General features: G+C 38.6%; 1 protein-coding gene across 4 annotated transcripts in view; it reads left to right on the forward strand.

The window, feature by feature from the left end:
- ATP8A1 (ATPase phospholipid transporting 8A1) overlaps positions 1-27,460 on the forward strand; it is a 242,469-nt gene that overhangs the window by 19,478 nt on the left and 195,531 nt on the right. For all 4 annotated transcript variants that reach the window (XM_059066067.2, XM_067036148.1, XM_059066068.2 and 1 more), the window contains exons 2-5: positions 17,916-18,030; positions 19,312-19,411; positions 20,407-20,505; positions 26,693-26,738. In XM_059066067.2, the coding sequence (XP_058922050.1) occupies positions 17,916-18,030; positions 19,312-19,411; positions 20,407-20,505; positions 26,693-26,738 (360 nt within the window). The remainder of the gene's footprint in view (positions 1-17,915; positions 18,031-19,311; positions 19,412-20,406; positions 20,506-26,692; positions 26,739-27,460) is intronic.

Raw genomic sequence — 27,460 nt, forward strand, 5'->3', positions numbered from 1 at the left:
TTCCTTGTTCAAGGACTTCTTGTGCTGCAACAGTGGTCTCTTTGACCACACTTCCCTTTTCCCCCTAGACAGTACCTTTCACAATTAGTCAGCATGTTACTTCAGACAGCCTGCCGGACTTCTTTCTGCCCCTTTTGGGTCTTGATGCTAACTTGAAATACATCCTCTTGAAATCTAGAACACATGTCTGGCTTAGCCTGATATTTCCCTCTTTGACTGCCAAAAGCTCTTTGGTACAGTTATGTTTTCTACTAGCTTTATCACCTTCTGTGTTGATTAGAATCCAGTCCATAATTAGCAATTCCTCATCTTGTTTCCAGTACCTTCTCAAGAGATGAATTTGCTGCCAAGACAAGTCAATGATGCTTTTAGCTAATTGAGCCTTCTAGGAGATGCCTGATGGATGTCTGGTGGTCGAAACCCCTCATTGCTGGTGCAGTCTGTTTCTATGCCTATGTTTTATCTATATTGGGAACATACCACTTACTTCTGCTGACTGACCAAAGAATCTATGGGATATCCCCAAGGGGATCATTATATTCCTTTTATCTTTCATTGTTCTTCTTCCTTTTCCTGTTAAGCATGATTTGGCATTCATAAGTGTTTTCATTATTATTTGCAGTAACTCAGCATGCCCGAGATGATTATTTTTCTAGGTTAGTATCCAAAGCTGGCCTCAGAAGAAATTGAGTGCTTACTGTGTGTGAGGCCCAACACTAGGCATGCATAGGTTTCCATGTAATACCGCTTAAGGCTAGCCTTTCCTGTGAATGTCAGGAATACTTTTTTCAGTGTCTACCACTTAGAATTTGTAGTGCTACTTTTGGAGCTTGTTGCAGTTCAGCATGAGTGCAGGAAGTGTTAAGCCATTATTTTTTTTTTTTCCTCTTTTAGACAAGGAATAATGTTGATATGTTTTTACACTTGTTTAGTTTTAGATCAGTTCCCACAAAGACACAGAAAAATATCACTTAACCATGTATAGTAATGACGGGTCCTGATAGGAAGATATATTAGTGGGTATCAGGATAGGGACAAGATTATAAAGTTCTGGGGATTTTTGGATACCTTATATTAAAATAGAAAATTTAGTAAATATTTATTGCATTCAAGGGACTTCCCTGAAGTGTTATTTATGTTACTTCTCCATATTAGAGTAGTACCTGATAGATACACACATGTGCCCTTAATGCCTGCCCTGTTCTCAGTGCATAAGTCAGTTGCTATATACCTAAGTATATAGATCAAAAGATTAATATTGGAGTGTTCAAAAGACCACTGTATATTCAAAACTTTTGTAGGTGACACCTCAAGAAAGAATGGTCAGGGAGACTGCTTAGACATGTAACAGCATCTACAATGCCATGAAGTAGGGGAAAATCGTGGCTGGAAAAACTGTGTTGAGGTGGAATAGGACCAGTAAAGGAGAAATGGGGTCAGAGGGAAAGGCCAGGTCAAGCTTAGCTGTTGAATGAATAAGTGCATCTAGTAGTGTTAAAGCTTTAGAACTGAGTTAGACTTTATCGATTTCCAAATATTATCCTGGCTCTGGTGCTCACTGGCCCTTTGACCATCAGCAGTTCTCCACATGAGAAGCAAGTTTCCTCATCTTCAGCATTTTGAGAAGAATTCCTGGGGGTGGGGTGGAGTGAACTCTTTTGTAAGATGAAGAACAATTTTTTTTGAAGCAGTTAACCATGTTTTACATCATCAGGGTAAGTGGATATTTTTTGTTATAACTTGTTATAACTTAAATGGGCTTGAGGGTAATGAGCTAGTGTCACAGTTGCATGAACGAGAAGGTAAAGGAGAGGAGAGGAGGCTAGGAATGTGGGAAGCTTTTTGGCTGTTGTACAAGTTCCTTAGGATGGAAACCCCTAGATATCCCAGAACATGCTGGACTCAGGGCTTGGATAAGGCAGCTGTTAACATCAGAGGAGATCTTAGTAAGTAGGGCCTGTTGGGGAGGGTTCCAGGCAGCCTCATGATATTTTGGGGGGCAGGGTAATTGCATTCCAGGTGGTTCCAGGTCATTGTTTCATGCAGAACAGAAAAGCCAGCTAGTGACTGGGGGACAGAGAACAGGATTCAGCTCCTTGAAGAAGAAGAAAGGCCAGGTCCGGGTCCAGTGTCAATGCCTACCTACATTAATTAGATGCGCGGTGGGACAGGACTTGGCTTCCAGCAGAGGACTGAAATGCCTCTGCTTAAATTCCACACTATGGAAGCTGAGCATAATCTTTATAAGTAGGTAGAGTAGTTCCCAGAATCAAATGAAAAGCTTTTACAGGAAGGTCAAGGAGCATGCAAGGCAGCTGGACTAATGGACAGTTACTTTCAGATGCCACAGAATCTGTCTTATCTATGCTTATTAGCCTTTTCATATGTCTAGACTGTAAGTTGCCTGTGATTAGCTTAGCATGGCTCATGTGCCCACCTTTAAGTCAAAAAGGGGAATGGTATTTTGATGGACCAGTCCCTCAAGACTACCTACAGTTGGAGGAAGGGAGTTCTCCAAGGAAAACCAAAGACTTTTCAGGAGAAGCAGACGCTGAGCTGGAATGAACAACAGACGTTCACTGCGTAGAGCCTGAATCAATATTCCGGTACAGGGAAGGTGTATTGATGCAATTGAAAATTTCATCTCCCCTCTGCCTATTGCAGTCATGGTCTAGAAATTGGAGATGCGTTGCTGAATAGTTTCTATTTAATTTCCGTGCTTTTAAAGGTGTTTATTTCTTCAGTGCCATATTTGAAACTGTAGTGTGTAAGTCTTAACCTTTAAAGGACCGAGTTCATTGTTTCCAGAGTGGTGGTTCCTTCCTTTTGTTCCCTCTCTGTCTGAACAGCTGCTGTCAGGCTCACAATTGAACGTTTGAAATGACCGTTCTGCTCCAACAATGCAGAACATGGGATTTCAAATCTCTTTTGTAGCTCTAGTAACTGCTTCAGTATTTCTAATTAAATAAACAATATATATGGTAACCATATAAAGCAAAATAAATAAAATACAAATGTTTAAATTATTCAGCCAAAGATTGTTTTGCTCCAGAAACTTGAACCAAAATATATATATATAAGTTGAGGACTTTTAATTTATTATTATTTTTCGCAGGGAACAAAATTAAAACATATTAAACCTTGGAAAGGATCATGGGTAATGCTCATAATTTCCTACTAACTAGCACCTAACTTTAATCACACCTAAGTTCTGCAGCTGTGCCCCTGAAGTCTCTGGCTAGTTTTCCAGTTAATATTCTTTTATTAGACTGTTGTCTAAAGACTTCAGTCTAGCTCAAGAAATGTGAGCAATTAATATGGTCTCTTTAGTGTCTAATATTAGAAGCCATTGAGTAAAAGGATATATATAGTTGGATTCTCCTGAATATGTTTAGGATATAATGTAGATATTATGATTCCAATTACAGCCTTATAATCATGATAAAGTCGAGTTTGCAAAAGCATAATGGTTCAAAACCATATTACATGCAACAGAATGATTTTGTGTCTTGTTCTCTTCTCCCTCCTACCTACCCACCTCTGCTTCTGTTACATAACCCCATACAGATGACAATTTTAGGAAAACATGTACTTGCTAAATATTAATTTATAAAATTGTAGGGTAAAATTTATTTTACTGTCTAGATTTATTCACTGGTCACAACTTTAAATATTATGCAAAAAAAATTTTAAATGTTAGTACCTACCTCAATATGTCCCTAAGACTTTTGTTTTACCCATCTCAAGTGTTTTGAAGGAAAGATTAACTTTATATAATCTCTGGATAGAGGATACGGTGACAGGAGCCGTTTGAGTGATAGTATTGTGCTACATTGCTAACATAATCATTTAATCCTCCTATGAACACCGTTTTACGTGAGGAAGCTGAGGCTCAGACATAAAATAATTTGCCCAGTGTTATGTAGAAGTGTCATAATCTGAATTTGAACACAGATCTGACTACAAAACCTGTTCCTTCTCCCCACAGTCTGCATTTTTGATTTCAGCAATAAAAATAGTAGCTAGATTGTGTGTGTGTGTGTGTGTGCATGAAAAGCCAGGCAGTGTCCTGAGTGCTTTTTACACATGCACTATCTCATTTAGTCTGCACGCAATCCTGTGAAAGAAGGTAGGCAGCCAGAGTTAAGTAATCTGTCTAAGGTAACCATACCTCACAACTAAGGGACCTAAACTGTCTCTCTCTCACTCCATGGCCTGTACTACCAGTCACGATTCTGTAATGCCTTCCTTGATTAGCCCCTGTGTTTTCAATATTATTGAATACCATGTTATAATGGGAAAAAGCTGTGTGATATCTAAGGCTAGGCTTGTTTGGTTGTAAAGAGAATTCTGTGAAGTCATTAATCATTTGTTATATTTAAAGTCCTAGATTTCTTTCAAGTCTTGGGCTTTGGTTGGAGTAGCCTCAGACAGTGGGTATATGTGGCATCATACAGGATGAAATGATGAGAGACATGGAGAGGCTATGAGGGTCAGATCAGCTCCACCTCCAAAAAAATATCCTGTATCATCTACTTCATCTCTGTCACGACTGTCTCACCCAGGCCCCATTGTCTTTTACCTGAATTGTCACAGTAGCCTCAAAACGATCTACCTGCCTAAAACTTTTCCATGGATTCCTACCACATGAAGGATATAAATTCAGGTTTCTTTTTGTTTCTCCCAATCTGGCCGTGCCCCTTCTTGTTTGATGGCTCCCCCTGTTCACTGTCACTGATCGTCATGTTCCTGGAAATGCCAAGCTCATTCCTGCCACCTTGGCTTTGCTCCTGTTCTTCCCCGGTTGGGTTTACACTGTCCTTTATCTTTTCTCATTGAGGGCTCAGCTCAGCTTCTCAGTACCTCTCTTACCACTCAGTAGAAAGCTGCAATAGCAGTAATGATAACAGCAACAACAATGAGAGCAGCTAACGTTTACTGAGCTCTTACTGAATGCCAGGCATTGCTCATTGCTCTCTACATGTATTAACTACCAGGTCCTTCACAGCCCCCCCTTTGAGGTAGGTATTATTATCAACTCCATGAGATAGTTGCTGAAACTGAGGCACAGAGAATTCTTCCAGTCATTTTATCAATCACCTGTTTTACTTCATCATACTTACCATGATCTGTAATTATCTTGCTTTCTTCTGGAAAATAAGTTCCTGAGAGAAGGGAACCTTATCTTATTTTAAGCTGTTTCTGCAGCTTAAAAAAAAAAAATGCCTGGCACATAGTAGGCACTTAAATATGTTGAATGAATGAGTGAGCAAATGAATGAGCTAATGAACAACAGGTCTTACTGATTGGGTCATGATAAATTATGACAAGAAATGGAAAATTTCAGAGATGATGCTTCTGCTATAATTGTAGGAGAGGGCACAAAGCCTTTCACCTTAACTATTGAGCATTTTTCTTCTCTACTGCATTATACTGTGTGCATTTAAGCACGTGACTGTGAATCTGGACAGAGGAAGAAAGGAAAACTAGGTGTCAACATACTTGGTAACCCAGTAGACACTGGTCAGTGGGTGGGTACCAGGTGGTTGCTGGCAACAGATTAGTCACTACTTATCTTTTCAAATATGGAGACTCAGCTGTGAGCACAAAGGACCATTTCACTTTGTGCCTGTGTTCTGGCTGCTGATTATGTAAAGCAGCAGCTGTTACTCTGAAACATCTGGCTCTAGTAAGGAATTTTTTTTTTTAATTTCCCTGTTCTTCTGAACAAATAAGATATTGACTGTTTTCTTCCAGGTGCCCAGCGGATACTAATTTCGCAGGATTTTAAAGCTGAAAGAGAATTTCAGATTACATATTCGCCTACCTTTCCCATTTTACAAGGAAGGGAAGGGAATAACTCCCAGGGATCATGTGCACAGGATCACATAAGTAATTACTGGAAGAACCAGAGCTCTCCTCACAACCACTAAGTGGGTTTAATAATCAGATGCTGTTAGGGAAGGATGAACCAAGTGTTCACTTCATGGCCATGATTGAGGTGCTGTCCCATCAGCATCTTATGCTTTCTTGATAGTGAAAATTATTGTTGGAAGTTGAAATGGACAGCAGGAGGATGTTGCTTCTATATCCTTATTTAGTAATACAAAATAATATCTTGTAGTACATTCAGTAGCTAAAAGCGATGTGTGACTCTTTATTTCCCAATACTGAAATTACTGGTCCTTCAGAAGTCTAGAAGTAGCATTTGGTCATTTTATAACCAAGAATGCAGAATTTGGTCTGGTAAAATCCCCAGGTTGGTGTGTGCTTAGGAAATACTAAGTAATTTCATCATTAATTGAAATAAACCACAATTCAGAAAACAACTGCTTTTCTGCTGAGAGAAATAATAATCAAGTGGGATATTACAAACACAAAATACAGAATTCTCAGTATACCTGGAATTCTGAATTACAGAATCATTATCTATACTGTTTGGCCTTTTCCTTATTTATTTCAATAAAAGCTAGTCCAGAGTAGTTTATTTTGAGAGAATAGTTTGATTCTGGCTGGTCTTAAATGGGAAAAGAATTTGAAAAAGAATAGATACGTGTATATGTATAACTGAATCATTTTGCTGTACAGCTGAAACTAACACAACATTCTTAACTATGCTCCAGTATAAAATAAAAATGTTTTTAAATGGTAAAAAAAAACAGGTAAAACTAAAAAAAAAAAAAAAAAAAAAAAAAAAGACCTGATAGGGACTTCCCTGGTGGCGCAGTGGTTGAGAGTCCGCCTGCCAATGCAGGGGACATAGGTTCAATTCCTGGCCCAGGAAGATCCCACAAGCCGCGGAGCAACTAAGCCCGTGCACCACAACTACCGAGCCTGCACTCTAGAGCCTGCAAGCCACAGCTACTGAAGCCCACGTGCCACAACTACTGAAGCCCGTGCTCTGCAACGAGAAGCCACCGCAATGAGAAGGTCGCACACCGCAACGAAGAGTAACCCCCGCTTGCCGCAACTAGAGAAAACCCGTGCGCAGCAACAAAGACCCAACACAGCCAAAAATAAATAAATAAAATAAATAAATTTATTTTTTAAAAAAAGACATTATAGAACTTGGAGAGTATAACATCGAAAGAAGCTAAGGTATTTCAGAAGGCACTGTTGAGCCCTTGCTCATTTCTAATCCTTAAAGGAATGGGTGTGTGAAGGTGGCTGCAGAGGTTTGCTCTGTAGAACTGTTAGTGTCAGAAGACTAATGATTCTTTAGTGGATGTCAGATGCCTGACTGAGCACTGAGGACACTGGGGTGAATGCCTGAGTGATTCTCCTGGAGAACCCAAAACATGGGGAAGGACTGTGTATCTGGTAGCGTGATCATCATGAGCTTGTATGTCTGTACTTGGGGGCAATGTTGAGATGCCCCCAAGAACTTGGAAAGGGGGAAAGTGAGTTTGCCTTCTTACTTCTGTGTAAGATCAACACATGGTAGGAGCAGAGCCACCTGCATGAGGGGCAAATTTGTTCCTAGGCCTGCAGGTTTTGATTGTAATCCCATTGGCAGATAAAATGTCAGTTTGAATTTCGAGATGGAAATGTTCTGGCAAAGGGTGAGTCTGGGAGGTAAACATTGGCAGCACTCTTCTCAGCTCTGTCGAGGGGAAGAGAAGTGTTGGTGCACAGATTTGGTCTCATGGCCCCATTGCCAGGGTATTCCAACAGACTTTGGATTTGTTGGTCTGACAGTGCCTCAACCCCTGTTGTGAAATTGGGTGCATCAGGCTGTGCTGGCCCGATGACGTTAGACTCATGTCATCTGACTACCAATGGGTTACCTCAGTGCTCACCAGACACCATCCCTTGGTCTCTGGACTTCCTACATAGGCCACCAGGGGAGAATTCAATTAATTATGGGACCTCAGTTACTCTAGTTCCTGTGGCAATTATTTCTCTAGGAATAAACTTACTAATTGTCATTTTGGTTTCATGCATCAGTCTTACAGGCTTGGATAACCTGTGTCTACTTCTAAGGGAAGGATCTGTTCTTGATATATTGTTAAATATGTTTTTGCTCATTTGTTAATTCGTTAGACACTGAGTGCTTACTGTGAGCCAGAGGTGTACTGTTCAGATAACTCTCAGGGTAACAGGGGAAGCAGATGAATTAACAATTACAAGGTAAAGAATGACCACTCTGGACATTACTTTGGAGGCAGTGTGACAGCCTCCCATTTCTATAAGCTTCCACATATGAATTTATCATTATTTACTTCTATTAACTAGTTAGGTAAAATAGATTGTTATGTACCTAACAAATATTAGTCATTTTGTTAAGTACTTTGCATAAATTCTTCCATTCAGTAGCAACTATTTCATATAAAATTTCTATAAAATTTTATAGACTGGGAAACTGAAGCCTAATGAGAGTAAGTAACTACTTAAAGTCACGTTTTATTCTTGGCTTTGCTGTTTGCCAGATGCTGTCCATTTGACTATACTTGATAAGGGGTTGGAACATGTTCCAAGGTGGGCATCAGAGTTCACTCTGGACCATCTCAGTACTAACCCAGGGAGTATGGGTCACTGAGGGGATCCCAGAAGCAGTCACCCAGACCCCTTGAAGTCCATTTCCATTAAATGTGGGAGTATCCTGTGCCTTCTTTGTGCAACTCTTGTGCTAAGAAAAGCTGCGAGAGATGGTTGAGAGCCTGATTAAGATCTGTTTCTTTCTGTTGGCACTCTTCACCTTTTGCATGACTTCAGGACAAAGAAGGCTCACCTGACCTTTGCGGAATATTCCGTGAAAACTGTTAAATAGATATGGCCTCACTGTCCTCCACTGTGTTCCGTGAGGGGATGACACATGAGCTGGCTTGGTCTCAGTAGTCCTTAGAAGGCAGGACAAGTGGATTAAAAGCTACTAGTGAATTTTAATGATTTACGTAACCAAGCCCTCTAAATTACTAAACAAATCCCGAGGGACACAGCCTCCCTCCTTAAAACAAAGGGCAGACCGTGTATGGGAAGGAATAGCAAGGGTATCATCTAAGTTTTACCCCCTTTGGGGCAGAGTCGGTGGGGGGGATTCTTCCTTCGGTTACCTTCGCCACCACTGTTCATCAATCTCTCACTGAAGGCATTGCCCAGGTGTTAACACAGAGGTCTTTATCTGGTCATCATAACTGTCGAAGGGGGCAGTTTGCAGAGAACATTTTTTTTTTTTTAATTCTATTTATTTATTTATTTTTGAATTTTATTTTATTTTTTTATACAGCAGGTTCTTATTAGTTATCCATTTTATACATATTGATGTATATATGTCAATCCCAGTCTCCCAATTCATCACACCACCACCCCTCCCCCTGCCACTTTCCCCCCTTGGTGTCCATACATTTGTTCTCTACACCTGTGTCTCTATTTCTGCCCTGCAAACCAGTTCATCTGTACCATTTTTCTAGATTCCACATATATGCGTTAATATACGATATTTTTCTCTTTCTGACTTACTTCACTCTGTATGACAGTCTCTAGATCCATCCACGTCTCTACAAATGACCCAATTTTGTTCCTTTTTATGGCTGAGTAATATTCCATTGTATATATGTACCACATCTTTATCCATTTATCTGTCAATGGGCATTTGGGTTTCTTCCATGACCTGGCTATTGTAAATAGTGCTGCAGTGAACATTGGGGTGCATGTGTCTTTTTGAATTATGGTTTTCTCTGGGTATATGCCCAGTAGTGGGATTGCAGGGTCATATGGTAATTCTATTTTTAGTTTCTTAAGGAACCTCCATATTGTTCTCCATAGTGGCTGTATCAATTTACATTCCCACCAACAGTGCAAGAGGGTTCCCTTTTCTCCACACCCTCTCCAGCATTTGTTATTTGTAGATTTTCCGATGATGCCCGTTCTAACTGGTGTGAGGTGATACCTCATTGTAGTTTTGACTCACATTTCTCTAATAATTTGTGATGTTGAGCAGCTTTTTATGTGCTTCTTGGCCATCTGTATGTCTTCTTTGGAGAAATGTCTACTTAGGTCTTCTGCCCATTTTTGGATTGGGTTTTTTGTTTTTTTAATATTGAGCTGCATGAGCTGTTTATATATTTTGGAGATTAATCCTTTGTCCGTTGATTCGTTTCCAAATATTTTCTCCCATTCTGAGGGTTGTCTTTTCATCTTGTTTGTAGTTTTCTTTGCTTTGTAAAACATTTTAAGTTTCATTAGGTCCCATTTGCTTATTTTTGTTTTCATTTCCATTACTCTAAGAGGTGGGTCAAAAAAGATCTTGCTGTGATTTATGTCAAAGAGTGTTCTTCCTATGTTTTCCTCTAAGAGTTTTATAGTGTCCGGTTTTATATTTAGGTCTCTAATCCATTTTGAGTTTATTTTTGTGTATGGTGTTAGGGAGTGTTCTAATTTCATTCTTTTACATGTTGCTGTCCAGTTCTCCCAGCACCACTTACTGAATAGACTGTCTTTTCTCCATTGTATATCCTTGCCTCCTTTGTCATAGCTTAGTTGACCATAGGTGCGTGGGTTTATTTCTGGGCTTTCTATCCTGTTCCATTGATCTATAGCTCTGTTTTTCTGCCAGTACCATATTGACTTGATTACTGTAGCTCTATAGACAGTCTGAAGTCAGGGAGTCTGATTCCTCCAGCTCCATTTTCTTCCCTCAAGACTGCTTTGGCTGTTAGGGGTGTTTTGTGTCTCCATACAAATTTTAAGATTTTTTGTTCTAGATCTGTAAAACAATACCATTGGTAATTTGTTAGGGATTGCATTGAATCTGTAGATTGCCTTGGGTAGTATAGTCATTTTCACAATCTTGATTCTTCCAATCCAAGAACATGGTATATCTCTTCATCTATTTATATCATCTTTAATTTCTTTCATCAGTGTCTTATAGTTTTCTGAATACAGGTCTTTTGTCTCCCTAGGTAAGTTTATTCCTAGGTATTTTCTTCTTTTTGTTGCAGTGGTAAATGGGAGTGTTTCCTTAATTTCACTTTCAGATTTTTCATCATTAGTATATAGGAATGCAGGAGGTTTCTGTTCATTAACTTTGTATCCTGCAACTTTACCCAATTCATTGATTAGCTCTAGTAGTTTTCTGGTGGCATCTTTAGGATTCTCTACATGTAGTGTCACATCATCTGCAAACAGTGACAGTTTTACTTCTTTTTTCTAATTTGTATTCCTTTTATTTCTTTTTGTTGTCTGATTGCCATGGCTAGGACTTCCAAAACTATGTTGAATAATAGCAGTGAGAGTGGACATCCTTGTCTTGTTCCTGATCTTAGAAGAAATGCTTTCAGTTTTTCACCATTGAGAATGATGTTTACTGTGGGTTTGTCATATATGGCCTTTATTATTTTGAGGTAGGTTCCCTCTATGCCCACTTTCTGGAGAGTTTTTATCATAAATGGGTGTTGAATTTTTTCAAATGCTTTTTCTGCATCTACTGAGATGATCATATGGTTTTTATTCTTCAATTTGTTAATATGGTGTATCACACTGATTGATTTGCGTATATTGAAGAATCCTTGCATCCCTGGGATAAATCCCACTTGATCATGGTGTATGATCTTTTTAATGTGTTGTTGGATTCTGTTTGCTAGTATTTTGTTGAGGATTTTTGCATCTCTATTCATCAGTGATATTGGTTTGTAATTTTCTTTCTTTCTAGTATCTTTGTCTGGTTTTGGTATCAGGGTGATGGTGGCCTCATAGAATGAGTTTGGGAGTGTTCCTTCCTCTGCAATTTTTGGAAGAGCTTGATAAGGATGGGTTTTAGCTCTTCTCTAAATGTTTGATAGAATTCACCTGTGAAGCCATCTGGTCCTGGACTTTTGTTTGTTGGAAGATTTTTAATCACAGTTTCAATTTCATTACTTGTGATTGGTCTGTTCATATTTTCTATTTCTTCCTGGTTCAGTCTTGGAAGGTTATCCCTTTCTAAGAACTTGTCCATTTCTTCCAGGTTGTCCATTTTGTTGGCAGAGTTGCTTGTAGTTATCTCTTAGGATGCTTTGTATTGCTGCGGTGTCTGTTGTAACTTCCCCCTTTTCATTTCTAATTTTAATGATTTGAGTCCTCTCCCTCTTTTTCCTGATGAGTCTGGCTAATGGTTGATCAATTTTGTTTATCTTCTCAAAGAACCAGCTTTTAGTTTTATTGATCTTTGCTGTTGTTTTCTTTGTTTCTGTTTCATTTATTTCTGCTCTGATCTTTATGATTTCTTTCCTTCTACTAACTTTGGGTTTTGTTTGTTCTTCTTTCTCTACTTCTTTTAGGTGTAAGATTAGGTTTTTTATTTGAGATATTGTTTCTTGAGGTAGGATTGTATTGCTGTAAACTTCCCTCTTAGAACTGCTTTTGCTGCATCCTGTAGGTTTTGGATCATCATATTTTCATTGTCATTTGTCTCTAGATATTTTTTGATTTCCTCTTTGATTTCTTCCAGTGATCTCTTGGTTATTTAGTAACGTATTCTTTAGCCTCCATGTGTTTGTGTTTTTACTTTTTTTTCCCCTGTAACTGATTTCTAGTCTCATAGCGTTGTAGTCAGAAAAGATGCTTGATATGATTTCAATTTTCTTAAATTTACTGAGGCTTGATTTGTGACCCAAGATTTGATCAATCCTGGAGAATGTTCCTTGCACACTTTTGAATAAAGTGTAATCTGCTGTTTTTGGATGGAATGTCCTATAAATATCAATTAAATCTATCTGGTCTGTTGTTTCATTTAAAGCTTCTCTTTCCTTATTTATTTTCGTTTTGGATGATCTGTCCATTGGTGTACGTGAGGTGTTAAAGTTCCCCACTATTATTGTGTTCCTGTCAATTTCCTCTTTTATAGCTGTTAGCAGTTGCCTTATGTATTGAGGTGCTCCTATGTTGGGTGCATATATATTGATAATTGTTATATCTTCTTCTTGGATTGATCCCTTCATCATTATGTAGTGTCCTTCCTTGTCTCTTATAACATTCTTTATTTTAAAGTCTATTTTATCTGATATGAGTATTGCTACTCCAGCTTTCTTTTAATTTCTATTTGCATGGAATATCTTTTTTCATCCCCTCACTTTCAGTCTGTATGTGTCCCTAGGTCTGAAGTGGATCTCTTGTAGACAGCATATATATGGGTCTTGTTTTTGTATCCATTCAGTGAGCCTGTGTCTTTTGGTTGGAGCATTTAATCCATTCACGTCTAAGGTAATTATCGATATGTATGTTCCTATTACCATTTTCTTGAGTGTTTTCGGTTTGTTTCTGTAGGTCCTTTACTTCTCTTGTGTTTCCCACTTAGAGAAGTTCCTTTAGCATTTGTTGTAGAGCTGGTTTGATGATGCTGAATTCTCTTAGCTTTTGCTTGTCTGTAAACCTTTTCAATTCTCCTTCTAATCTGAATGAGATCCTTTCCAGGTAGAGTAATCTTGGTTGTAGGTTCTTCCCTTTCATCACTCTAAATATGTCATGCCACTCCCGTATGGCTTGTAGAGTTTCTGCTGAGAAATCAGCTGTTAACCTTATGAGAGTTCCCTTGTATGTTGTTTGTCTTTTTTGCCTTGTTGCTTTCAGTAATTTTTCTTTGTCTTTATTTTTTGCCAATTTTATTACTATGTGTCTTGGCATGTTTCCTTGGGTTTATCCTGTATGGGACTCTGCGCTTCCTGGACTTGGGTGGCCATTTCCTTTCCCATATTAGGGAAGTTTTCTACTGTAATCTCTTCAGATATTTTCTCTGGTCCTTTCTCTCTCTCTTCTCCTTCTGGGACCCCTATAATGCGAATGTTGTTGAGCTTAATGTTGTCCCAGAGGTCTCTTAGGCTGTCTTCATTTCTTTTCAGTCTTTTTTCTTTATTCTGTTCCACAGCAGTGAATTCCACCATTCTGTCTTCCAGGTCACTCATCCATTCTTCTGCCACAGTTTTTCTGCTATTGATTCCTTGTAGTGTATTTTTCATTTCAGCTATTTTATTGATCATCTCTGTTTGTTCTTTAATTTTTCTAGGTCTTTTTGTTTGTTTGTTTGTTTGTTTGTTTGTTTTAATGGTACGCGGGCCTCTCACTGCTATGGCCTCTCCCGTTGCGCAGGCTCAGCGGCCATGGCTCACGGGCCCAGTCGCTCTGCAGCATGTGGGATCCTCCTGGACCGGGGCACGAACCCACATCCCCCGCATCGGCAGGTGGACTCTCAACCACTGCGCCACCAGGGAAGCCCTCTAGGTCTTTTTAAAACATGTCTTGTGTCTTCTCGATCTTTGCCTCCATTCTTTTTCCCGAGGTACTGGATAATCCTCACTATCGTTATTCTGATTTCCTCTTCTGGAAGGTTGCCTATTTCTACTTCATTTAGTTGTTTTTCTGGGGTTTTATCTTGTTTCTTCATCTGGTACATAGCCCTCTGCCTTTTCATCTTGTCTGTCTTTCTGTGAATGTGGCTTTTGTTCCACAGGCTGCAGGAGTGCTGTCTGCCCTCTGGTGGATTAGGCTATCTCAGAGGCTTGTGGAATTTTCCTGATGGGAGCTACTGGTGGTGGGTAGAGCTGGCTGTTGCTCTTGTAGGCAGAGTTCAGTAGAACTTTAATCTGCTTGTCTGCTGATGGGTGGGGCTGGGTTCCCTCCTTGTTGGTTATTTGGCCTGAGGTGACCCTACACTGGAGCCTACCTGGGCTCTTTGGTGGGGTCATGGTGGACTCTGGGAGGGCTCATGCCAAGGAGTACTTCCCAGAACTTCTGCCAGTGTTCTTGTCCCAAGGTGAAACACAGCCACCCCCCACCTCTGCAGGAGACCCTCCAACACTAGCAGGTGGTCTGGTTCAGTCTCCTATGGGGTCACTGCTCCTTACCCTGGGTCCCCATGCACACAGTATTTTGTGTTTGCCCTCCAAGAGTGGAGTCTCTGTTTCCCTCAGTCCTGTCGAAGTCCTGTAATCAAATCCCGCTAGCCTTCAAAGTCTGATTCTCTAGGAATTCCTCTTCCCATTGCCAGACCCCCAGGTTGGGAAGCCTGACGTGGGGCTCAGAACCTTCACTCCAGTGGGTGGACTTCTGAGGTATAAGTGTTCTCCAGTTTGTGAGTCATCCACCCAGCAGTTATTCGACTTGATTTTATTGTGATTGCGCCCCTCCTACCATCTCGTTGTGGCTTCTCCTTTGTCTTTGGATGTGGGGTATTTTTTTTGGTGAGTTCCAGCATCTTCCTGTCAATGATTGTTCAGCAGTTAGTTGTGATTCTGGTGCTCTTGCAGGGGGGAGCAAGAGCACGTCCTTCTACTCTGCCACCTTGAACCAATCTCTTGCAGAGAACATTTTTAAAAGAAAAAAAAAGAAGCATAAAAACAGAGTTGTCTGGTGCATATTGATCGGTTATAGGGGATGTGTTCACCTCTAACCCAGAAGTATGAGACCAAAATTTAAGGAAAGAGGCGATTCCAATCCCTTTTTCTAGGAGGATCCTTTGCCCCTTAGGAATTCTTGAATACAGATTCATATGTGATGAGGAGAGGTGATGTCCAAGTTTACCTGGCAGCATTTGAAACCCCAGTATAAATGGATGTGTCAGGTAAGGAGTGACACCTAACACCTCAGCTGAGAACATCCAGTTACGTAAAGTAAGTACAACTTGAGGATATCAGTTCAAAGCAGAGTGGAGAGCTGGTTTCCTTGAGGCACTTTGTCCAGGTGAGGTACTGTAAACAGTACACTACGGTCTTCGTGCTGTCATCAAGGAAAATCTAATAAAAGATTTCTAAGAATTTTAATGTTGCTGTGCCTCTGTTTGATAATCCATGACTTAGTCTGTTCAGGCTGCTTTAATAAAATACTATAGACTGGCTGGTTTATGAATAACAAATTTACTTTTCACAATTCTGGAGCCTGGGAAGTCCAAGATCAAGGCACTGGCAGATTAGGTGTCTGGTGAGGGCCCGCCTTATGGTTCATAGAGGACCATCTTCTTGCTGTGTCCTCACATGGGGCAGAGGTGAGGGATCTCTCTGGGACCTCTTTTAAAAGGGGCACTAATCCCTCTTATGAGGATTCCACCATCATGACCTAATCACCTCGAAAAAATTTCCTCCTAATACCATCACATCCAGGGTTAGGATTTCAACAGATGGATTTTGGAGGAGGCATAAACATTCAGTCTTTAGCAATCCCTATATGGAATTTTGATTGTATACACTAGGGAGGAAAGTTTGTGTTACATCTAAAACATGGTGTAGTGACAGATAATTATCAACCATGTGACCATGGGCAAAGCTGCTAATGTGTCTAAAACTGCAAAATGAGTGTAACAGTACCTAATTTGGATCCATGTGACCTCCGAAGTGATGAATATAAAGTGCGGCTCTCACCCTGTGCCTCTCCTTGGCAAGCTTTCAATGGCTCACTACCAACGAGAAGATGTGATCCAGACTTCTTCACAAGCATGAGAGGTCCTTTTAAACCTGGCCTGTGTGCTTTTTCAGCACTGTATCTCACCTGTCTTTACCTTGCCTTTTGTGTATTCTTCAGCAGTGTTGTCCTGTTTGCACTGCCCTGCACACAATTACACTGTTTCTCACCTTCCCCGCCCCTATGCTCATGTTCTCCACCTTTGTAGGAAGCTCCTATGATTTTCTGGTTTCATAGGGTAACGGAACCCCACACGCAAGCTTTTATTGTACAAGTTGTACCAGCACATGGCTGTCATCAGTTTCTTTATCAGTGGGTGGAGAATCATTTGCTTGCTCTCAAAGAAATGGGCACATAACAAGTCCTTTGTCATTTAGTTTTTATTTATTTGGCAAACATTTATTGAGTACCTGCTGTTTGTTAGTACTGGTATTGGAAGATAAGTAGCTATGGCCCCAGGGAGTTCCATTCTGGTAGGGGACAGACTCAAGGGACAGGGGGGGTACAGAGGCCTGTGGGAACATAGTGAAGGTGCACTGACTTTAGCACCAGAGAATACTTCAGAAGAGACCACTGTTGGCAGGTCTTTTGGGAGGAGTTGGCACTGACTAGGCAGAAAAGGGAAGAAAAGTGGGTATTTGAGATAAAGTACTGTTGGTGACTCGAGGAAAGGGGTAAAGGACTGATTTAATTCAGTCTTATTTAATTCTCACTAGAAAGTAAAATAAGCAGTTTAAAATTTTTTCTGTTCTTCTAGAAGCTGTATGCATTTTTTTTTTTTTTTTTTTTTTTTTGCGGTACGCGGGCCTCTTACTGTTGTGGCCTCTCCCGTTGCGGAGCACAGGCTCCGGACGCGCAGGCTCAGTGGCCATGGCTCACGGGCCCAGCCGCTCCGCGGCACGTGGGATCTTCCCAGACCCGGGCACGAACCCACGTCCCCTGCATCGGCAGGCGGATTCTCAACCACTGCGCCACCAGGGAAGCCCTGTATGCATTTTTAAAAGTGTTGTCAACATTGCAGCAAGGTGTTACCCAGTTGAAATTGCCCATATCTATTTAGGTTGTTTCAGTGATGGTGAGGTGACTTGATCTTTTTCTCTATTTTTATTCACAAAGAAAAAACAAAACCAGAAAAGCATTAAATATGTATGCTTAAAATTTCAGAATGTATTGTCATTACCTCTGTCTTGTTAGTCTTATCTAAAAGTGTAAACCATTTTAGAATTTTGTGTTACTTTTGGACATATTTTTATGTAATGGAAGGAAATAAGTTGAACATTTCTGGGGAAAAGATGGGTACAAATTAAAAATTGATGTTTCTCTTTTTGAAATGGGTCAGCTTTTACATGACTGTTAAGTGCTGCCTTTTAAATTTAGTAGAAATGTTAAATGTGGGGATTTTTCCTTTTATTAGAATAGAAGCAACACCAGTAACAGGGAAGCAGATAGCTTTTAACAGGTTTTAGGCTCTGGGATAGTTATGAAATGTGTTTTTGGTCTGGATAATAAAATGAAACTTTTCTTATCAAATAAGACTCTCTCTCTTTAAGGTTATGAGAAGACTGATGATGTTTCAGAGAAGACTTCACTGGCTGACCAGGAGGAAGTAAGGACTATATTCATCAACCAGCCCCAGCTGACAAAATTCTGCAATAACCATGTCAGGTAAGAACTACCAAAGAATGCTTGGGACTAGCTATTACAGCAGAACTTGGGAGGACATCTCCCCTGACAGACCAAAATGAAAATGCTTGCAAGGAGCTTTCAGTTAAATCAGTTTAATATTTAAAAGCTTACTGGAGGCAGTGTGTATCAGCTGTTTCTCCATCTTCTAGCCAAGAAGGAGATGTTAATAAGAATCTAGAAGTGGGAAGGAGAAGAAAGGCTAAGCAGCCATATGTATGCTACCAATTCTAGTTACAGTATCTGAATAATGAAAACTGTTCATGGGTATGTGCCTTTGTCTTAAACCTGTTAATAGACCTATGAACTGTTGTTTTTGATGAACAAGTTTTCACCTTTTAAAATAAGTCTTTGCAATTCTTCACTTAGAGCTCCTTTTTGTTAAATAGTCTTTAAATATTGGCTTTCGATACTTGCAAAATTTCATATGGTGTCGAGGAATGGAAGGTGTGAGAATTACTTCACTGTACTATTTTTTCATTCCAACGATAATGTAAAACTATTGCTGTTATAAGCACTATTCACTAAGTGGCCTCCGGAACCAAGTGAACACCAACCCCCTTCCCGCCACACGTCAGCCCAGTAGTTTTCTGGTGACAAAACTAGATTTGTGAAATGACCGTTTAAAATTAATATTTACACCTTCAAATTCTACAGTAACTTTTCTGAGCTTAAGGAGTGTGGCATGTGTCCCTTTAATCCCCTTTTTATTTAATTAACAAGAGGAAGATTGGATATTTCTGAGACCTAAATGGTGGTATCTTCCTGATTGTGGACATATCTGATGTGTTTGGTGTGGAGTCTTAGCCAAGTTTCTAGAGGAGCCATGAGGAAAATTCAGACCGAACCCCACAAAACTCTTCATTTCTCTGACGTTATCCAGAGAAGTCCCTCTATTTGATGTTTCTGGTCTTGCTCAAATTGCTGATTTTGGGGGGCAGGATTTTATTTTCTATTAACATATTATACACTATCTTAACTAAAGGTGCTCTTCTTTGTAAGCTGTTGCTAGTAATGATAACAGGATGATTGGCCAAAGAGAACAAAAGATATTGTGCAGAAAATTAAACTCTTACTATTTAGACAGTTCCTTTCACTCCATTTCTTTGAGGTTAATGACCATTTGCAGTGTTCTCCTGATTTAAAACAGAGGGCATTTGTTCCTCATTTAATTTTTTATATGGCAATAATAGAATTTTGTAAACATAGGTGCTAATTGTGGAGTAATTAACTTTTATGCTACTTTTCATTTTTGTTTTCTAGCACTGCAAAATATAACGTAATCACATTCCTTCCAAGATTTCTCTACTCTCAGTTCAGAAGAGCCGCTAATTCATTTTTTCTCTTTATTGCACTGCTTCAGGTAAAGTCATGTTGTAAAACCTTAGCTCAAAATCATGTGTTCAGATGTTAATAAATGTTTTTCTTAAGCTCATGACCAATCTTCTGAAGCTTGTCTAAGCACAGAGAGATAAGCTGGTTTGCTGTGCATTTCCAGCTCTTGCTGCAAGCTGAGTTAGAATACTGCTGCTACTTTGTCAAGCCTTTTGATTCATTTTTTTAAATTCATTTTTATCAACTTATTTTAAACATTCTGTAAATTTAATGTGGTGGGGACTGTTCATTTTGGGTGGTAAAGGGGGATGGGACTTTTTCTTAAACTAGTAAGTTATTTTAGTAACAGTAACATTGTCAGTTCTGAACCTTAGAATGTAAGTTACCATTTAAAAATTTTTTCATTTTGTATTTGGGTTAGCTGTAATTAGGAAAAAAAAGTTTCATTTTATTAAAAAGTAGTCTATGTTCATGCAAAAAGAATAAGAAAACATAACAAAGAAAAAAATTTTATAACTCTTATTATTCCACCACCACCAAGAGGCAATTACTGTCTTAATTGGGTGTTTATCCTCTGGTCTATTTTTTTTTTTTTTCATCCCAAGCATTGTTAATTGACTTACTTTACAAAAAGAGGATCTTAGAGTATATATGTCTTATCATCTGCTTTATCCATGTAATAATGTGTGGATATTTTCCCATGTGATTTATTTTGTTTCTAAAATAACATCCTTAAAGGTTGTGTGAAATTTTAGTATATGGACATGCTGTAATTTAGTTAACCAATCCCCCCTTTGTAGGTGTTACTCCTACACACAACTGCTTGCCAGTGAAGCTAATTAACCCCCTCTCCCAGATACATACTAGGTACAAGCAAATTACCTCATGCAGTGTTAGTCTACCAAGATGGTAAAATCAATGAAGCATATTTTACGAAGCTCCAAGCCTTTGTTGTTTTTAAATGTATTATAAACCTTCTAGTTCTTACTGAATTTCTCATCCTTTTTTTTTCTCTTCCGATAGCAAATACCTGATGTATCACCAACAGGTCGCTACACAACACTGGTTCCTCTCTTATTTATTTTAGCTGTGGCAGCTGTCAAAGAGATAATAGAAGATATTGTAAGTATTTGTTTTTTCATAAATAAATGTAACTGTTATTTTTATATACATATTTTAAAAAATTAGTTTCTTCCTAAGTTGTTTAGTTCTTGACACAGACTGTTTAAAATACCCATTCAACTTAAAAGTATTTAAAATATGCTCCCATCCCTAGAGTTAATTCCTCTTGATTGCTACAGGATTAATATTACAGAGTGTTTATTACATGACCCCTTAGGTTTGTACCTTTGTAATGAAATAAATTAATTTGAATGTAGTAATTGGCTTGGAGAGAAAACTATATTTGCACACTGTTTTCAAGTATGTTCAATTTTCAATGTGAACATTATTTCAGGTTAAACATGGTAACCTCCAAATTCTCTAAATGTAGAGCTTTTTGTATTTTTTTTTCATTTATATGCCACAGTTTTCACCTTATTAAATACCTTTGATTCCTTTTCATCTTATTTTAGTAGTTCTGCTTCCTTTTATTAAAAGAAAGTAACAGCAAATTTGCTATGTTTATTATTCTGTAGTAGTAGAGAAAAGGGTAAATCAGTTTCCCCTTTAAGTTGCCCAAAATAAAATCAGACTTTTCTTTTTCCTGTTTCACCATTATTTTAACTACTTTAGTTGAGGAAGCTAATTTTTTTTTTCTGTGCCCTTTAAATACATTGCCTGTCTGAAATGATCAAGTCTTAGGCAAGTCAGATGGTAAGGCAAGGAAAGGCTGAGACATTCTTTAGAAAGCTCCAATTTAAAGTTGTACAAACATTGATATTACTTTTGTAAAGAATCAAATTGGGATCTCATGAAGAACACATGAGCTGAAACATCACTAGGCATATTAGAAATGGGTCAACTGACCATTTAGATCATCAGCCTCAAAAACATCCAAGTGTCTAGGGGTACAAACAGAGGGTGTGTGTGTGTGTGTGTGTGTGTTTGTGTAAAACATCATAGTCCTCTAGCTGGAAATGGCATACTTGCCAGGGACCACTAGCTGAAAATTTAAGGGACTCTCTGCTCACCTGTATCACTCCACAGAGATACCATCCTTTAAATTGTACTTGCACTTGGCAATCCTTAAGGATTGGTCTTTACTACAGTTTTGTCTCTTTCTTTGCCTTATGTATATTCCCCTTTCTTTCTTCGTTTAACCTAATTTTCATTGAACATCTCTTATTTGCTAGGCATTGTGCTGTCATTTTTGCAAATTTTTAAAAATTTAATTCATTCAGTAATTTTGCAAGTTAGATTTTTTTTTTTTTGCGGTACGCGGGCCTCTTACTGTTGTGGCCTCTCCCGCTGTGGAGCACAGGCTCCGGACGCACAGGCTCAGCGGCCATGGCTCACGGGCCCATCCGCTCTGCGGCATGTGGGATCTTCCCGGACCGGGGCACGAACCCGTGTCCCCTGCATCGGCAGGCAGACTCCCAACCACTGCGCCACCAGGGAAGCCCCTGCAAGTTAGATTTTTAGCCTCATTTTAAAGGTAAGAAAGCTGAGGCTTATAGAGGTTGTGTAACTTGTGCAAGAAATCAATGGAATCAAATTCCATCCCATCCAGTGTTCTTCCTCTGTATTATTGTAGCAAGTCACCAACGATAATATTAATAACATTTATTGAGCTTCTGGGTGCCATGTACTTGCTCTATGTCCTTTTAATTTATTAAATCTTATAACAACTTTAAAGATTATTGATATTATCCCCATTTTGAAGATGAGGGAGAGGAGTCACAGAGGGGTAATTTAACTTGCCCAGGGTCACAGAGCTAATAACTGGGGCTGTCAGAATTCAAATAAGGCTGTTTGGTTCCAGAGTCCCTGCCTTACAATCACTGCTCTAAATTGCCTTTCCTTTTTTTTTTTTTCCCTTTTCCCTAGCAAAACTATAAACTCTCTAGCTATGGTTTCTAGTATCTCTCTCTATGAAAATACATGGTAAATAAAATAGTATCCAAGAAGTTTGCTTGTTTTTAACAGAACTCTTATTGGCATATGTAATAACTGGATACTATTGGAAAGCAGCTAATCAGGCAGTTCCTGAAGGATGTAATAATAGTATTGTGGGTAATAAGATATCATGTGAAGTAGTTTTCCAATAAAGAAAAACAGTGTTAAGAAATTGACTAAAAATGTTCTGTAAGAATAGTTTAATAAGAAGTTTATGTCAATGTGTAAGGTGATAGAAGGTTTGAAATGTTACTCCCTAGAAAAGGAAAAACAATCAGATAATCGTTTAGATAGTTGGACAAAGAGTATCTTTATCAGTAATTATAAATTAGTACATATAATTTTTCATTTATTCAACAAAGATATGTGAAGCAGTACTTAGGTGCCCAGCATTCATTAGGGTATGTTTTAGGATGTGTTAAACTTTTGCTGCAGTAATAATCAAGTCCCAAATGTCAGGGGCTTAAGCATAAGTTGATTTTTCATGTACGCAAAGACACTGCAGGTTTTTGTCCAGGAGGAAGGGAGGGCAGGAGGCACCGTCGTTCATGTAGTCATTCAGGGATGCAGCTGAATCAGGGCTGTGCTCTGTGGGATATCAGTGGTCACCAGAACAGAGGAAGGGAGAGAATGGAGGTACATAGAAATGGTGCATATCACAACTGCTTACAGCACAATATTAGAACTAGTGACATGACAAAAGGGAGCTATAATCTGTGTCCATAGCAATAGAGGAGAATTAGATATTGGTGAATATAGTAATGTCTACCACTCTTACATCAGTGAATGAAACAAAGCTTATATTCCAGTAAGCTTTCCTTTATGTTCTGTTAAACAACCTTTTTAAAAAATATTTTACAGTGAAACAGTAAGAATTACCTAAGACTCAACCACCCCAGTGCCTTTTAACTCTCAATGCTTTGGACACCTTAACATAATATGATTTCCTATTTTTGTGTGTAAGTAACAAATTACATATACACTTACTTGAAAATATAGAATCATTGGAGAACTCTTAGTTTAGAAAAAAGGTGCATAATGTCAAATGTTAATTCTTAGGGTAAGAGTCAAGGTTGTTTGTTAAATTGATAATATTCACCTTTAAAAACATGCCTTCTTTGCTATACACTTGTTCACTTAAACACTGATAAACTTTATTCATTATAAAACAAATACTTATTTAATGTCTACAGTGTTCAGAGACCAAATCCTGGGAGTATGCCAGTGAGTGAAAGTAGTGATCGAGCTTGCAGTCTAGTACAGGGGACAGACGTTACTCCGGTAACCACACCAGCTATTATGAGAATTAAATGATGCACTAAAGTCCTTAGAGCAGTGCTTAGTGTATAATTAGTGCCGAATAAATGTTAACTGTGTGGTCATCATTCAAAGATCTTTTTGACTAAAATATAGAAAATGGATTGCAAGGAAAGAAAAGAGGATTTTGGTAATAGTTGGTATGAAAACATAAAGATGTCTTAAACTAAGTGGTATTATAAAGATAAAGAAATATGGAAAAATGAATTCAATATATATTTAGGAGTAAAATTGACAAGACTTATCACCATCTGAAATGTTGTATATCCTACTCATTTTATTAATGTTTTATCTCTAACAACTAGAATGTAAATTCCATGAGAGCAAGAGTTTTTGTCTCTTGTTCATTGCTGTATCAAGCAGTAGTAACAGGGCCTGACACAGTATTTTGTTAACATTTATTGAATGAAGAAATACATTGGATGGGAGTGAAAGGGAAAGAAGGTACTTACGACTCTCAAGTTGCTGGTTTGTGCAAGTGGATGGTATATGGTTCCATTCTGAGACAAGTACCTAGTCTTAGGGGTTAAAGTCAGAGATTGCCTTTTGGACATAGTGTAAGATGCCTTTGAGACTGCCAGAGGAGGCAACTGGACATAATAATCTGGAGCTCAGATGAGAGTCTTGGCTGGTATATATTTAGATAATAGTTATCATTTAAATTGCAGTTGTGAATGAAGTAAGAGAGTGGAGAGTGAGAAGTGGAGAGGGCAGGGAGTAAGCCTTGAGGAAATCCATCTCAGAGAGATAAAGAAGGGGCCATGGTGCAGGTAGAACACCTGGGTAATGATGTCTTAAGATATGTCTAGGGAGGGAAGGGTTTCCAGAATGAAGGGATGGTCAGTACTACATGCTTAAGAACCATAAAGTTCATGGCACTATTATACAGTAGAGTTTATTGTACCACTGTCAATCAAATATTAATAATATTAAATAATTCACTAGCTCTCAGTGATGTGATATTAAGTGGACTCTGATTAAGGACAGTAGAAGTATTTGAACTCAGAGAATAGCTATTTTAATTTCTTCTGAACTATTAGTTTTAGAAGAAATAGGATCTCTTTTGGATGCAATGTAATGATAAGATTAGAATGTACCTATCTGGGTTGGATCCTTATGTATATTCAAAACAATTGTTTCTTGACAAGTAACCTAATTTATTCTGTGGTGGGAAGGTTGAGGAAGGAGAGGCTCCTATATAAGAATTCTCTGCAGATGGAAAGAAATGTTCAGGATCTCCTTAAGTTTCACTAAGTTTCTCCTTAAGTTTCTCCTTAAGTTTCCAGTTTAAGTGGAGGGTTTCATTAATTAGCTTTTATTTGTCTCCTTCAGTTGGAAGTCTAACCATTGTCTGTCATAGATGTGCGTTGTTTTGGAAATATTTGCACTGCCTTCAGGTATCTAAATTTGCCTTGGACCAAATTTATTTTGGACCAAAATTTATTTGGGGTTACTTCCTAATTTTCTTAAGATCTTTATTCACAACCAAAAAAGAGTAAGTATTTTAGAGTTTTATCAATCATAAAATATTCTCCACTGATGCTACAAAATTAACAGAACTTTAAAAATTTATTTAGGAACCTGGCAAATGGTGTGCTTACTTTTGGAAGCAATAATTTGACTATTAAAAGTCTGCATTGTTACACTTTTATTAGTGAGTGTTTTATTGAGAAAGAATTGTGCTGTGTTCCTGCATATGGATGTGGCAGCAGTCATTTTCAGCAAGCCTTGCACAGAGGCGTTCTGAATGCCTTATTTGCATTTTGTGCAGTTCAGTGGCTGATTGTTTGGATGAACTGAGCTCACAGTGCCAGCTATTATGGCACTCCTCCTACTATGCTGCTGTGTCTTGGAGTGCTCATCTACAAGCCCAGGCTTTTCTCTGGAAAAGTGTTTTCATTTGTGCCTGTGATTCTAAAAACCGTGTTTCTTCTCAAACGGGGAACTTAGGAACTCATTTTATTACACTCATGCCAACCCACCTTGTGGTCAGGTATGCACAGCTAAACCTGACCCTGGGCTTCGTATGATAAAATCTTTAAGCTCAGAGTCAGTTACACTCAACACGTTTCTTCAGCGTCAGCAGAGGCTGATGTGTTATGCTCGATGCTGTAAGTTTAGACAGAAGCCGTGGAAAACCTGTAGTTGAACCGTAGAGAAGATAACCTCCCCTGGCCACTCAAATTCTCACCTTTCCTCTGACCTTCCCTTTCTCTTTCTTACTGCTATAAAATCTTGGCTTCTGTAGCTTTTCAAATTCACCCACCTAGACTGAGACTAACTCATTTGTTTACCGTTTAATTTTTTCTTGCTTTGGGAGGAGGGAAAATGAGACTCAGTTACTTGCAGTAGTGGGAGAGGGGGCTGTAGGGGAACAGTGGGGAGAAGCTGCTTTGTGCAAACGGTAGACGTATTTGGTTCCCATCATTGACAGACATTGCCATGTCATTAAATTATAGAGGATGTACTCAGCTAATTAGATAATGAATTTCATAAGAAACTGAAAATATTTCAGTACCATTATTTAATGGTAGTTATTTTAGGTAATTCTCATGGGCAATATTCTTTTTTAAGTAAGTTATTTAAACAAAAGTCTAAATCAGCCTTTCAGCTCCATCTTTTCTAGTACATTAAAATTTTAGTTGTACCTGTATGATAATGTAAGATCCTGCCGAGGACCACACCCCTGTACCCCCAGAACAGGAGTAGCATATAAAGATGCTATGGATTGCACTTTCAATTTTAAAATTCCTGCGTACCCTGATTATTCCCATTACCACACCCTGGGCATACTTATACAGTTCCTATGGGTATGAAAGGATAAAAGCTTTGAGAAACATAAGTTTTAAAAATCTCTCTTTTGTAATAGGTGCTGTCTTGTTTTGTTAATCTCATCCACTTTTCCACAGTTTTTGTTTTTGCTTTTAAATTTTAGAAACGACATAAAGCTGATAATGCAGTGAACAAGAAACAGACCCAAGGTAAGAATTTTACGTTTTGTTTATCGTATCTGTCAAATACACTCATAGTAATATATACAAATCACTTCAATTAAATATAATTCAACTGAGAGCACTGTGTATCTCTTTAAGTTTTTGTTCCAGGATAGATTCTTCCTTTGTAGCATTTATTAGCATGACACTTAAATTCACATTAGAGTGATTTACAGGGGTAATATTGATAGTTTTGAAAACTAACGTTTTTAATACATTTTAAGTGCCTCATAGCAATGTACTCACAAGTACTGTCCATAAAATCTGCAGTTGTTTTGACAGTGTTAAGTGCCACAAAATGTCTTTGTGTGTGTGTGTGTGTGTGTGTGTGTGTGTGTGTGTGTGATATATAGATGTACTCTAGGTATGATTTATAGAAAGTAATCAGACATGATGTTACTTGAGTGAAAGGCATATTGGAAGCACTTTGAATTATCCTGTACTTGCAGAAGATATATACTCCAGAAATAAACAAAACAGTTAAAACCAGGCCAGGCTTCTGGAAAGCACATGGCATGTTGATGTGGCTCTTTTGTTGTGGGTCTCATTTTGATGGAGTTGAAACCCAGATGACCTTCAACACAAGCAAATAGACTGTTGTGCTCTCAATTAAAAAAAAAAAAAAAAATGCCCAGGAACATGTGAAACAGACATCTTACCCCATCCCTGAGCTTTCCCAGTCTGAGAATCTCATCTCTATCTGAAGTTCC

Source organism: Kogia breviceps, chromosome 6 (assembly GCF_026419965.1).
Source record: "Kogia breviceps isolate mKogBre1 chromosome 6, mKogBre1 haplotype 1, whole genome shotgun sequence".
In the NCBI taxonomy this organism is placed as follows: Eukaryota; Metazoa; Chordata; class Mammalia; order Artiodactyla; family Physeteridae; genus Kogia; species Kogia breviceps.